We start from the raw sequence: 14,694 nt of genomic DNA on the forward strand, positions 1-14,694 counted from the left end.
ACTATTACGAGTAATATACGACTACGTACGAATAAGATACAACTATTACGAGTACATCATCCAATCTATATACGACACAAGCAGCATTCAAGTTAGATATACAACTGATAGAGGGGTAGGATGTGAAACAGATATTGAACACGTGAGTCTTAATTCACGCGGAGATCTATGTGTGTGACACACTCGAAGGTTTGGATTGCAGCCCCCCTAGCCGTGAGACACGTGACGGCGTGAACAATAAGAGCAATAAAGTAAAAATCACCGCCCCACATGTGATTTACATGTGAAGGTCAATTAACTGCTTTTAGAACATTAAATTATAACGATGCCGCGAGTTAATTGAAGCAAAGGTTAGCCTCAATAATGAAATAATAAAATTCCAAGCCTGAATAACAGGTTATTTTATAAAAAAAAATATAATTTAACGGGAAGGACAAAGTAAAAGACACTTGATTTAGCATGCGGTGTCGAGTCATGCGGATCAAATTGATTTGGTAATAGACGGGGCCGTCTTTTTTCTGCTCCAATGTTAATTTATCTGTTATAGCTCTACTAAGTCAAACTGAGAAACGATAAATAGTCAACTTATTTGTTTGACTAGAAATTCGAAATAGAATAATATATCTAATGACAAACTAATTATAATCTTTGATTCATTGAAATCTTAGCATTGCAATCAGTCGTGACCTCACTTTTAAAATAAGTTTTTTTATTATTATTTTTTTGAAAACACATGTACACTACTAATGTATTTGACACAATTCCGAATAGTTTTAATTCCGAATATTTTTGGTCTTCTGTTTTTTTTTTTGTCTTTTTACTACTATTTGCATGCAAGGATTATGGTAATTGTGCTACATAAATAACGCTTCATTTCGTGCAGACGCCTAAGAAGACAAGACACCAAACACACCATCTCCCACAGCGAGAAAATTTATATTACCGACGCAGTCAGAATCTTTGAAAAATCTCTTGAATTGGTTTATCGGCAACATAGAAAAGCAAAGCAGGAAAGCAGAACACAGGAGTCGAGTTTTTAGTGTTTTAGTCACTCTCATAGCTACTAGAAAGACTTCAAGGCTGCTACCAGCAAAGGTTTGAAACAACATGGTGTTTCTCTTTGTTGTCCTCGCAACACTATCATCCTCGCATTTAGTGTCTGCTGAGGGTAAGTTTTTAGACAACTAGATGATCGAATAGTATGATTAGAGATCTAGTCAAATACCACCACAGGGCGCTAACAAATATGTAACGCCTTTCATAGACGTTAATTCTAATATAGTATTTTAACAATGGTTTGTTTCATTAATTTTACTTTTTGTTAAACGATTGTTCACCACAAAATTTCAACGATTAAAAGCAAATGAAGAGCGGACCAGCTATCGTGATTTTTCAATAATCATACTCGAACATCATTCGCTTCACTTCCTCTCTTCACATCCAAATCTATAATCATTATCGACTTTCCTCGGAAGATCACGGATTCTAATACCAATACGGAGTAGTTTATTAGCTGTTCCACATTGGCAATTTCTTCATCAATCCTCGTCAGCCCCCCTTTAATCTGATAACTCATAAAAAACATTTTTTTTTATCCACAGAATCTGGTTCAGGCGGTGGTAAGTATGATATAATAAACTATGGTCACCATAGAAACATATCAGCCCTAGTAAACAAGAAAAGAAGGACATTTCTTATTAAAGAATTTTCAAATACTATGCTTTTTCTATATGATGCCTATGACTGCACAACATCCCCCTCCCCCCCCCAGTCAATTCTGGGCACGCGGGCACGATATGTCAAGCATTAGATATCAAGTTGCAACAATCTTTTGATTGTTTTGATGTTTTGTTGTCATGGTAACAACATACAAGAAATTCTGCGTCAAAGGAGTAAATACATAAGTTGAAATGGAATTATATGAGAGATGTGATCTAGGTCTAGTAGGATATATATGTTATTTACCAGCTGGGAGGTCTGTATCGTGAAATACTGTGACCGAGGTTTTAGGAGCTGTTTATTATTTCTCACAGTAAAAACACCTTTTGAATCGTAAAGTCCTGCACAATAAGTCAAACGGGAAATATTTCTTGCACTAGCCAATTCTTTCTGCCCCTTCCCTCATCAAATGGTTCATCCCGATGAGAGCTTGTCAATAATAGTAATTAAACTAAGGAGGTAAAATAACTCTTAATCGAAGCAAAAAAGGGGACATTTGCCAAATGTGAACAACGAAATGGGTTGACATATATGGGGTTAACAAATGGGTTGACATATCCGGGGTTGAAAAATGGGTTGACTAATCTGGGGTTAACAAATGGGTTGATATATATGGGGTTAACAAATGGGTTGACATATATGGGGTCAACAAATAGGTTGACATATCTGGGGTTAGCAAAGCTATTCCTTGTACACAGGGGGTGCACATAGGTCCGCAAAGTGGGCCATTTCTTATTAAGGAGTCTTCAAATACTATGCCTTTTCCATATAATACCATGTGATACTGCGCACCCCATTCAGCCAATCATGGGTACGCGTCTGTTAATTACTATGTTATTCTATTTATAGGTGCACTTATTCCGCTAGCTGTGATTTTCTTGCTGATCACGATGGTCGTTTTAGTGTCAATCTCTGATTTGTTCACTATCGCGTACAGAAGGCTCGTCTCCCAGGTGTCAGAGTGAGTAATCCCACAGACACAGACAATACTGACTCCCCCTCCCCCCCCCCCCCCTCCGACGGGCACAGACAATACTGACATCCCCCCCCCCACGGGCACAGACAATACTTACACCTCCCCCCCCCACGGGCACAGATAATACTGACTCCCCCACGGGCACAGACAATACTGACTCCCCCTCCCCCCTCCGACGAGCACAGACAATACTGACACCCCCCCCCCCCCACAGACACAGACAATACTGACTCCCCCTCCCCCCTCCGACGGGCACAGATAATACTGACTCCCCCTCCCCCCTCCGACGGGCACAGACAATACTGACACCTCCCCTCCCCCCCCCACGGGCACAGATAATACTTGACTCCCCCACAGGCACAGAAAATACTGATTCCCACACAGGCAAAGATAATTCCGACTCCCCCACGGGCACAGATAATACTGACTCCCCCACGGGCACAGATGATACTGCCTCCCCCACGGGCACAGATGATACCGACTCCCACACGGGCACAGATAATACCGACTCACCCACAAGCACAGATAATACTGACTTAAAGCCGCCATTCTGCCATCCTAGCAGCTATAGAGCTAGCTAGAAAAACAACAGCAACAAACAAACAGCTATTTGCATCTGCCTATCCTCGATTGCTTTGCTCTGGATTTTAAGCTATTGAATTGTGTAAGCCAAAGATAAAACTTCATGCTTTTAGATTGCGATTTATTGATAATTGATAAAGGACAGGCTGACTGATTCTCTTTAATAATCTAAAAAATGACCTGATAAAATGGGTTGAGAGCTTGACTTGATGTCAAACGACTCAACTGATCTGATACTAGATCAAAAGGGATGGGGGCTTGACTTGATGTCAAACAACTCAATTGATCTGATAGTAGATCAAAAGGGATGAGAGCTTGACTTGATGTCAAAAAACTCAACTGATCATATACTAGAGCAAAAGAGTTGAGAGCTTGACTCGATGTCAAACAACTCAACTGATCTCATATCAAAAGGGATGAGAGCTTGACTTGATGTCAAACAACTCAACTGATCTGATACTAGATCAAAAGGGTTGAAAGCTTGACTTGATGTCAAACAACTCAACTGATATGATACTAGATCAAAAGGGTTGAGAGCTTGACTTGATGTCAAACACTCAACTGATCTGATACTAGATCAAAAGGGATGAGAGCTTGACTTGATGTCAAACAACTCAATTGATCTGATACTAGATCAAAAGGGATGAGAGCTTGACTTGATGTCAAAAAACTCAACTGATCATATACTAGAGCAAAAGAGTTGAGAGCTTGACTCGATGTCAAACAACTCAACTGATCTCATATCAAAAGGGATGAGAGCTTGACTTGATGTCAAACAACTCAACTGATCTGATACTAGATCAAACGGGTTGAGAGCTTGACTTGACGTCAAACAACTCAATTGATCTGATACTAGATCAAAAGGGATGAGAGCTTGACTTGATGTCAAATAACTCAACTGATCTCATATCAAAAGGGATGAGAGCTTGACTTGATGTTAAACAACTCAACTGATCTGATACTAGATCAAAAGGGTTGAGAGCTTGACTTGATGCCAAACGACTCAACTGATCTGATACTAGATCAAAAGGGATGAGAGCTTGACTTGATGTCAAACAACTCAACTGATCTGATACTAGATCAAACGGGTTGAGAGCTTGACTTGACGTCAAACAACTCAACTGATCTGATACTAGATCAAAAGGGATGAGAGCTTGACTTGATGTCAAACAACTCAACTGATCTGATACTAGAGCAAAAGAGTTGAGAGCTTGACTCGATGTCAAACAACTCAACTGATCTCATATCAAAAGGGATGAGAGCTTGACTTGATGTCAAACAACTCAACTGATCTGATACTAGATCAAACGGGTAGAGAGCTTGACTTGATGTCAAACAACTCAACTGATCTGATAATAGATCAAAAGGGATGACAGCTTGACTTGATGTCAAACAACTCAACTGATCTGATACTAGATCAAACGGGTTGAGAGCTTGACTTGATGTTGTTTGTTCAGTTACAGAGCTGAAAAAGGACCCGAAGATGATGCCGTTAGTTGTTCAAGCGCGGAAAGAGGAGAAAAGGTAAAATACAAGTAACATGAATTAAGTGGTTGTTAATTAATATAAAAGATGTGTCAGTAATAGTTGATCATTTGTAGTGGAGAGTTAACCCTTAGAGGTGTCGAGTTAACCATTAGAGGTGTCGAGTTAACCCTTAGAGGTGTCGAGTTAACCCTTAGAGGTGTCGAGTTAACCATTAGAGGTGTCGAGTTAACCATTAGAGGTGTCGAGTTAACCCTTAGAGGTGTCGAGTTAACCCTTAGAGGTGTCGAGTTAACCATTAGAGGTGGAGAGTTCACCATTAGAGGTGGAGAGTTGACCATTGGTGGTGTCGAGTTAACCATTAGAGGTGTCGGGTTAACCATTAGAGGTGTCGAGTTAACCATTAGAGGTGGAGAGTTGACCATTAGAGGTGTCGAGTTGACCCTTAGAGGTGCCGAGTTAATCATTAGAGGTGTCGAGTTAACCATTAGAGGTGGAGAGTTGACCCTTAAAGGTGTCGAGTTAACCATTAGAGGTGGAGAGTTGACCATTGGTGGTGTCGAGTTAACCATTAGAGGTGTCGAGTTAACCATTAGAGGTGTCGAGTTAACCATTAGAGGTGTCGAGTTGACCCTTAGAGGTGTCGAGTTAACCATTAGAGGTGGAGAGTTGACCATTGGTGGTGGCGAGTTGACTATTGGTGGTAGCGAGTCAACCATTTGAGGTGTCGAGTTGACTATTGGTGGTAGCGAGTTGACTATTAGAGGTGTCGAGTTAACCATTAGAGGTGTCGAGTTGACCATTAGAGGTGTCGAGTTAACCATTACAGGTGTCGAGTTGACCATTAGAGGTGTCGAGTTAACCATTAGAGGTGTCGAGTTGACCATTAGAGGTGTCGAGTTGACCCTTAGAGTGTCGAGTTAACCATTGGAGGTGGCGAGTTGACCATTAGAGGTGGCGAGTTAATCATTGGTGGTAGCGAGTTTTCCATTAGAGGCGGCGAGTTGACCATTGGTGGCGGTAGTATGTAGTCTATTAGTGGCGATGAGCTTCCTTATCGTTTTAAAACTCTCGTCGTAGACGGCTGGAATTCAGGCTTCTTCTTTCAATGCTGTACAGTTGTAGATAATCTGAATGCATGTGTCTTCCTTTTAAGATTGAAGGTCTTTGTGCAAAGAACGAGGACGAATTAGGCGGTGTGTATGAGGAAGCGAGGCCCAGTAATAGATCAACAGTGGCGGAAGCCTGCCATAACGACGCTTATGAATCCGTGGAAATGAACGACTACAATTATGTCGGCCCCAAACAAGACCAGTACGAAAACCTGAGAGGCCCTAGACAAAACCAGTACGAAAACCTTGACAACTCTGGACAAAACCAGTACGAAAAACCAGAGGGCCATAAACCAGACCACTACAAAAGCCTTAACGGGGCTGAGGATAAACCTGCGATGTCGGATGATGCCGCTAATAACACACTGCAGGCTCAGAATGGCAACCAGAATGTCGGAAAGGAGATGAAAGGTGCATTGGACTTGCCTACAGATGATAGCGACCAGCATGCACAGAGAGAGGTGACAAGAGGAAGAAGAATCGTCCTTCCCCCTCTGAACAATCCGAGAACGGAATTAGACAAACCAGCTATATTTGCAGACACTGAAGAGCAACAAGCTCTTGATGAAAACTTAAAAGACTTGCTGGCTGACTGACTGATCGAATGACATATTTACATACGGACGGAACTGCCCACTGACTGAATGACTGTCCGAACGACCAATTGACTGACTGACTAATTTACCAGGCGCGTAAACAGCATTAGCTGAGAGGGTTGCGCAGTCATATGCATCATATGGAAAAGGCTTTAAAATCCTTGATAAGAAATTGCCCACTTTGTGGCCGCCGAGGGGGGTTGCGCGCCTGTGCACAGAGTGTGTGTGCGCGCCTGCTTACAGACGGACCAAGCAACCAACCGACTGAATGACTGACCGAACGAACAATCGACCGACGAGTGACAGACCAAACGAAAAATTGACCGACTGACTAACTTACAGACTGCCAACCCGCCGACTGACAGACAGAACGACCAATTGACTGACTGACTGACTGACCGAACAGCCACCTGACTGACTGGCTGACTGACGCACTCACATTCAGAGAGACAAGAGCCTTAAGGCAGGTTTCCATATGAGTGCACCGATTGCAATACGATCGCAGACGATTGTGTACGATTATATGGAAACTCACCCAGCGATTGTGTACGATTATATGGTACCTTGCGCAGTCATCGTGTGCGATCATATGGAACTCACTCTGCGATCGTGTACGGTTATATGGAACCTCGCCCAGTCATCGTGTTTGATCATATGAAACTTACCCGACCGAAATGCGATCATATGGACAAATTAGCTGCGACCGCGTGTGATGAGTGCGATCACATGGAAACCAGTCTTTATAACCTTATCAAGCTTTTTTCTGTGTATCGCTGCACTGGCCGTAACAGGCCTCGAAACACTGGGGAGAGGGAGGGACCGCCACGCTCCCTCTGGACATTTATTTATAATTTTAGAAAAATGGGGTGGACTAACCCCTCCCCCGCCCGCCCCACGACGTTACGGCCCTTTTCAAGGCTTATCTCTGTGAGGAACCCTGCTTTTAAGGACATTCGAAATTCGCTTAGGAAGAGAGGATACCTCAAATAAGGTTAACCTCATATTCAGTGAGAATAGTTGGATTTGATAAGGTTCAGAACATCTAGTATGAAAATAGGGTCTTACGTAAACGAACATTCATGCACGATAATCTTGTTATACTATTTTTACTTTTATTTAGTACTCACAGCACATAGAGTGTAAAAATAAATTAATGAACGTGAACGAAGTCACGTTGAATGGTCATAATCATAAGGCTAGCGCGTCCATTTTCAAATAGGGAGGCATGCAATTATATGAAAATATTCAAGAATACAATAATATTCAAGAAGGCTAAAGTATGACTTTTGGAGGGTACATAGGTCACAATTTCATCGTAATAAGAAGCTCACCAAGCCCCGTGTTAACACTGATAGATTTCTCAACGCCTTTGCTAATCGGCTTGCATTCAGATATAATCTAGCCTTAGCAAGTGAGCCTTAAAGTTGTAACTGCAAGTTGTCTGTTTTTGTATTTCTGTACTTGTAAAGTAGTGTGTAAAGTAAAGCGCTCCTAGAAATGTATTTTTTCTAGTAAGAATAAAGATTATTATTATTAGTTTTTGCATATTCAAATATTTTCATTTATATTTTCACATTTCAATTCAACTTATTTTGCTTAGGTCTATCGGAAAATCGCGGAAATAAATTGACCTGGTTTTTACGAAATATAGCAGATAGCATTATATGTGAATAGTTTCAAGAAAAAACGGTATTCTTAAAATCACGAAATTTTGACGTCACGATTGAGCCTAATAAGGTAGATAATTGAATTAATGCTTCAACAATATTAACTCATAACAAATTATTCTCCAAAGAAGAGGACATCTGTTGTGCTAGTCCGCGTAACGCCTCTGTTTTCATTTATTATTCCTAAGTATTCTTCATATTTTTACTCAAGCTATCTAGAATGCGATGTTGACAAAGTGCATAACTGACTAGCTGGATCTTTATAGCGGAGCCAGCGCGGCCGTAGGTCGCGCGCGGAGCTCCATAGGTATAGAAATATGGTATAACTATGAGACTTGGTTTTGTGGTCATTGCGCGGGTACCCTGTGGTGTCACTCGCCAGTCAGTCAGCCGCGCAACTCCCAGGCCCCACTCGGCCCCGTAATGGCGGCTAAATACAAGCACGGAGCAAGGGAAAAGGTTCTTGTCATGCGATGATTATTTCTTTTTGCCTCAAATTTTGTGACTTAAGGATAAAGTCAACTAGAGAAGATCAACTGACATTCATTCACGCCAAGATTTATGTAAGGATATGTCTGGTTTTAGCTAGTAAATTTAAAAGCGAACACAACCACAAGAAAGCGACAAAAATGATGCAAGGTGAGTTTCGGACGACGATTTGTATTGTCTTAAGGATATGACAGTTATTGGGCTTTTTGTTGTCCTTTTTGTTTGCTTTGAGAATGCGAGTACTTAACTTAGTAATCAAATTATTTGAGCATAACTCCTTTTGTTTTGACATTCTTTGTTCTATCTATGTTCTTGATTGTGTTGAAATATTTCATAAAGGCTAACCAATATCGTGTTGCATTTGTCATATACTGCTAAAGAAGACCCTTTCTTGTCTTTATATCCTGTGCTCTTAGTCCTAAGAAGATACATATCCTTAGAAGATACAGCAACTTTTAAAACTTACAAGAGAAATTTTCCTTACCGAGTATAAAAAAATCAACCCCTATTGCCAATATGTATTGTTGTTATTGTCTGCATCTTGCATCTCATGTGTTTATTTTTTTTTCAAATAGTTGTGGAAATTAGTCAGATTATAAATGTCTTGATGAAAATATTGTTTTGAAAGAAATGTCACTCTTTTATGAACCAGGGACTAAGATGAATGCTAAAGACTGGAAGACATTAGAATTGAAAACCATGTCTTGAAAGATAACAGTAGGGAGTTATTATTCACTAGTCATTTGATACCCCCACACCCATGGTCTCAGGAAAGGGTGGGGGATTAGACGTTAATAGAAGCCTGTTTCCAAGTTAAGAGTAAAAAACAGTCAATACCACCACCCCCTTGAAATATTCTGGTTAAAAAGTAATATAAAATCCCACATTACCCCTGACTTCCCCAGGACCATAAGGGAGGGGGCTCAAATAACTAGGGCATTACCACATGATTTAGCAGTACACACTCAATAGGTTTTTTAGAACAAGATACTTATATTATAGTAAACTAAAAACAAACTTTTGCTTTTTAAATAATAAATCTGTAAAGAAAACAGTTTTCTATCAACCTAAAGATAATGGGAAAGGGGATATTTTAGGAAAGTACTGAATATAATTATCACATTATTGTTATTTTATTTTATTTTGAAACATTTAAAAAAGAGTAATATTTCTTCCTTTTCCTTGTTGACTATTTTTATGCAATTGATGCTCTTTGCTATTTCCCCTTTACACCAAAAATAAATTAATGAACAGATTTGATTTTTGAATTAGAAATTTTCATTTAGTACTTTCACTTATATCTTCTTTTTAGGATTTCCTTTTTAATTCTCTTTCCCATTACATTTATTTTAGAGGTTTATATTTATTTCATTGGAATGGTTGGATCCAGGGTTTCTAAAAACACCAAAATATAATGCATTACTGGATGTATATTTGTAGATATTAATTCCCATGGGGATGGGAAATCACCTCTAAAAATGGTAGATTAAAACTTCAGTATTGCATCTTATCTAAAATTGTGTCTAACGCTATATTCTATCTTTGAAATCCTGTTTCATCCATTACTTGTTCTTTGCAAAGACAAAGCTTGTCAGAATGTAGGTTTACAAATGTTTATTAATGGAATTTTTATTAAGGGGAAGGGTTTTTTGGGGCAAGATACTTAAACTTTATAACACTAGCAACAACCTTGTTCTTTTTCAATAATAGAATTCTGTTCACATAGCTTGGATAGCATAGACATGGCCTCTTTAGAGGCCTGTGGTGGTGAAAGGGTTAAGATGATGGGAAAGGGGAAATGTCAAGAAATGCTCAATCAAATTATTTTTATTACTGTTATATTTTTTTTCAACAAACCTTTCAAGTTGAGTCAATTCCCTTTATATCTCCTTTCCCGTCAACTATTTTTTGTCAATCGATATTCTTTGCTTCCTCTCTACCCCAAACATAGATCAATGAAAGGCTTTGGTTTAAAATTAGAAGTCACCAACAACAAGGCCACTATATGGTTAAGAGTGGGTGCACCAATATGTAATGCATGAAAGGAGATATATTTTTGGATTTTAATTTCCAGACATTTTTCTGCAATATTCGGTTTAATAAAGGAGAGAATCGCCACTAAATCAATACATAAAAATCACAGTATGGCATCTAAACAGTCTAAATATATTATTTTAAATCTGTGGAATGCTGTTACATCCATGACATATTCTGCACAAGGGCAAAGCTTGTCGGAGTATTGTTTTGATTAAAAAAAATATTCATAATGGAACTTTATGATGGGACATAAGAATTTACCATTAGACTCTTGACAGCCATATTCACACCAGGAATTGTGTTTGTTAACTTTGATATACTGCATAATTTAAATTATTGAATAAGGCCTGGATCCATTTGGTTGGTACAATAAATAAATCTCAGTAAAGAGCAGGATCCTAGATCCCCCAAAAATACCTCAATCAGTCAACACAGAAGGTGTTCAATGCTGGCTCCGCTTTTAGGCAGTGCCTAAATCTATATATTTTTTTATATTTTCCTATCTATCCATACCTGTCAACCTCCGAAAATGTCAAGGCTTAAGAATTTTTTGGGGGGAGAGGTGGGGAATATTATTTGTTTTGGGGGGAGGGGTAGGTTTAACCTTGCAGGCGTTTGTTGTATAGAAAGCTCTCACGAACAAATCCACTTATAGATCTCACGAGGGTGTTAGATTAATTGTGTTACACGAGGGAATTATTGTTTCAAATATTTTTATAGAAAATAGGCAAAAATGACGACTTTCTGTAGAATAATTTTTCTGAAGCGATAAAAATGTGTCTAGAATAACAATAACAATAATAATAATAATAATAATAATAACAACAACAACAATAATAATAATAATAATAATAATAATAATAATAATAATAATAATATTATAAAATTGATAACAATAAGATTTAACAATAAGAGTTTAAAATAGTAAAAAATAGTAATATAACAATAGTATATAATAAAACTATAATAATAATAATAATAATTTTTTTTTAATCTTTATTAACAATAATTATAAAATCTAATAATCTATGTACAATTCTCTACAATCACATTTTTTTAATTAAAAATTTTTGGTTAAAGACTGGTGAATTCAATAATAATGATAACAATGTGTAAAAATAATTTAAAAGCAAAAAACTAATTCTAAAAGTATGGAGTGTTAAAATATCGAAAAAACTAAAAACTATAAAGTACATTAATCTTATTCAACCCGAGCTTTCAGAGTTGGCAATTTTAAAGTCAATGTTCTTCAAACCGAATCTGTAATTTCTTGCCCTTGACCCTCTGAGGCAGACAAGCGCAGAACGGAGAAGGGCGAAGGAGACTCTGGCCCTTATAAAGCTTATAGCGTCACTATATCGTTCCCCCTTCTTAACAGCTAGCAGCTCGGCGAGGCGACTGTGAAAACGCAGACATTCTTTACCCATCCCACCAGTGCTTGTAAATACTAAAGGCGTAAAGGTTCCTTGTTCAACTTCGAGAACTCTTCGCGAGTATAATCTTTTCTTCTAGTTCTCATGATTGCGATAAATCTGGTGTAGTTCTAAGTCCCTATAAGAGCCAGCATTAGGGTGACAGACCCTGACATCAAAGAACGCTGCTCTTTGTGGTTCCCAGAAACCCCGCGCGTGTATATCTAGTCTTGCATCTGGGGCAGTATTAGATCCCCTTCCGAGTCGTTCCCCTGTGATATCTTGCAGGACAGGCTCGATCTTTACATCATTGCAGACCATATCAAGAAGATCCGCTTCCAGATCCCTTAATTCGTTATGGCGCTGGGAAATGAATCCTCCTCGCTTACAGATCATCGCATGATTTACTGTGAACTTGTCCCCGCACATGCAAGTAGTGGGGATATCGTTTATAGGCCAATCATAGCGTAGTTTGATGGCATCGCGAAATTCCCCCTTGTTTAGGTTGTAGCCCATCTCACGGAGGGGGAGCACTGTGAGCCACACTGAAGATCCCTTTTCTGCGGCAAGAGCTAGTGCGCGGTGGATGTTCCGCGGAGCCTCGTCCCTAATGCCATCTGCTCTCTCCTTAAGTACCTCAGCCCTCTCGCTTTTTACAGCTTGCTGTAGTGACTTCACAACAGAATCGTCAGGCAACTGATGACTTTGAACTACTATCTGTTGGACAAGTGGGGCGGTAGCTTTAACAGAAGATGATAGCTCTATATCTGCTTCAAGACATGGATTTGTCATGCTTAGACCCCCTAGACGGACGGGTAGTGCAAGAACGTCTCTCTCAAGCGGACTGCACCTATGGTCAGTGATTGCGGGAATGAGTACATTCGATATCGCGTTCTCAAGCGGCTCCAGTAAATCCTGAATGTCTGACAGAGTCCTTAGAAAGTAAGTATAGCGATGTTTCAGGCCGAAGGTATATGCAGCATTGCATGCCTGTGGTTGCGAGAGGGTAAACTCTGCTAGCTTTGTAACCTCGCCTACCTATTTGTCCACTTTTTCATTGACGTATTCTTCTAGATAATCCCGTGATCCTATAAATGCACCGAGATGTTTTTGTCCCTGCACTGTCACATTGACAGCCGTACCACTGAATACTTCCCTGGCACTTGCCTCCTTATCAGCCTTCGAGATGATCCAACACTTTTTGGCGTTCGGGAAATACCCAAAGCTCGGGCCAAGGGTGTTAATGTTATCCCACCACTTCTTTATTTCCAGTATAGAGCCGGCTCCGCAGGCATCATCGGCAAACCAGCACTGTTTGGTACTGGATGCCGCCTGAGAACTTGTGATCAGCGGTTGCATGCTTAAAGCGTAGGTGGCCATAGCAAGCGGGTCGCCTTGCGTTGTACCTTCGGCAGAAATTATCTCTTTGCCTCCAGTGATAAACAAGCGCGCCGAATTCCTGTAAGTATTGATGGCGTAGATTGCTATTATCGGAAGTGCAGTTGCTCTATTGAGCACATTAAATGCGTTGGAAGCATCGATAAGAATGACAGCGTCGGTGTCGTCCGCTTCAAAGATGGTGCGCATTCCGTGTATAGCGGCTTCGCTTCCAGAGTTCTGACCAGCGCACAATTGGAGAGAGCTACTTGCATCGACCACGTCTCCCTTAGCAACGTTCATAACACACTTTCCAATGATCCTTCGCACCACCTCGCCAGCCCCAATGGGTCTCGGCGCACCTTCGCCTTTATCAAGGGGGATCAAACGACTAGCAACCAGTGGCTCTATTGTTTCGGGGTCGAAATATTTCGTACATAGTGACTTAGTCATTGCATCGCACAGTTTTGTGGCGGATCGCTTAAATGACTTACAAGCCAGAATACGCCTGAAGCCGTTAGCATCAACTCCACAAGGCCCCCCTGATCCCTTTGTTCCCAGCGCTGCTTGCCTGACCATCTCCCCATTAATCTCTGAGTAAACTGATTCTTGCACCTCATCGTCAATTGGACTGAAAAGAAGCGAGCCCAACTTTGCAGGCTGTGGATCCGGATGTTTCGCTTTAAATTGGTCCATGAGGTCATCCGTAAGATCCAGCACTCCCCCTGTTGATGTTTCTCCGAGAAAGCGAAGAGCCGAATTGATCTGACCTTCGAGTACTAGCTTTGCAAAGACTTTTGACCTTTCGGGTGAATCTGATGTTTTAAGCTTTCCAATACGCCCTTGAAGAATTTTACCTTCACGCAGTAGCTTGCAAATTTCGCCTGCCTTCCAAAGCGCAAGACGCTTTGAGAGAGCTTCCTGATGGTCCTTTGCTTTTGACTTAGGGCTTGGCTTTTAGAGGGCTACGGCCAAGAAAACAAAAGCTGCCTTTAGCGACACATGATGGTTTTCAGAGCCGGCATTCCAATCATTGATATGCGAGGTGACTTGATCAATAAACTCCCTTCCAATTTTTCCATACGGCACCAGAAATACGTTCTTTTTCCACGTAACGATCTCATTGTACGCGTCTGTAACGACCGAAGTCGGTATAACTATTGCACTCCCACCATTCCTCGTGTTCCAGGTGATCATAGATGGCTTGTTTACAACATTATGCTCTGGTAAACACCCCGGTGC

The 14,694-nt window shown here is 40.3% G+C and overlaps 1 protein-coding gene across 1 annotated transcript; it reads left to right on the top strand.

Moving 5' to 3' along the window:
• The first annotated feature begins 847 nt into the window (after positions 1–847).
• LOC116616323 lies at positions 848–8,006 on the top strand. The gene is made up of 5 exons (XM_048732900.1): positions 848–1,168; positions 1,602–1,619; positions 2,569–2,680; positions 4,735–4,801; positions 5,919–8,006. Exons 1-5 carry the CDS (start codon positions 1,108–1,110, stop codon positions 6,468–6,470), a joined length of 810 nt encoding a protein of 269 aa, XP_048588857.1. The 5' UTR covers positions 848–1,107; the 3' UTR covers positions 6,471–8,006.
• The last annotated feature ends 6,688 nt before the right edge of the window (positions 8,007–14,694 follow it).

The sequence above is a fragment of the Nematostella vectensis genome, chromosome 9, assembly GCF_932526225.1.
Source record: "Nematostella vectensis chromosome 9, jaNemVect1.1, whole genome shotgun sequence".
Lineage (NCBI taxonomy): Eukaryota > Metazoa > Cnidaria > Anthozoa > Actiniaria > Edwardsiidae > Nematostella > Nematostella vectensis.

Bases quoted from the DNA above. Each gene is read 5' to 3' on its own strand.
- LOC116616323 (XM_048732900.1), top strand. From the start codon at position 1,108: ATGGTGTTTCTCTTTGTTGTCCTCGCAACACTATCATCCTCGCATTTA. The intron at 2,681-4,734 runs GTGAGTAATCCC...TTGTTTGTTCAG, and splicing joins CTCGTCTCCCAGGTGTCAGA to TTACAGAGCTGAAAAAGGAC. The intron at 4,802-5,918 runs GTAAAATACAAG...CTTCCTTTTAAG, and splicing joins GCGCGGAAAGAGGAGAAAAG to ATTGAAGGTCTTTGTGCAAA.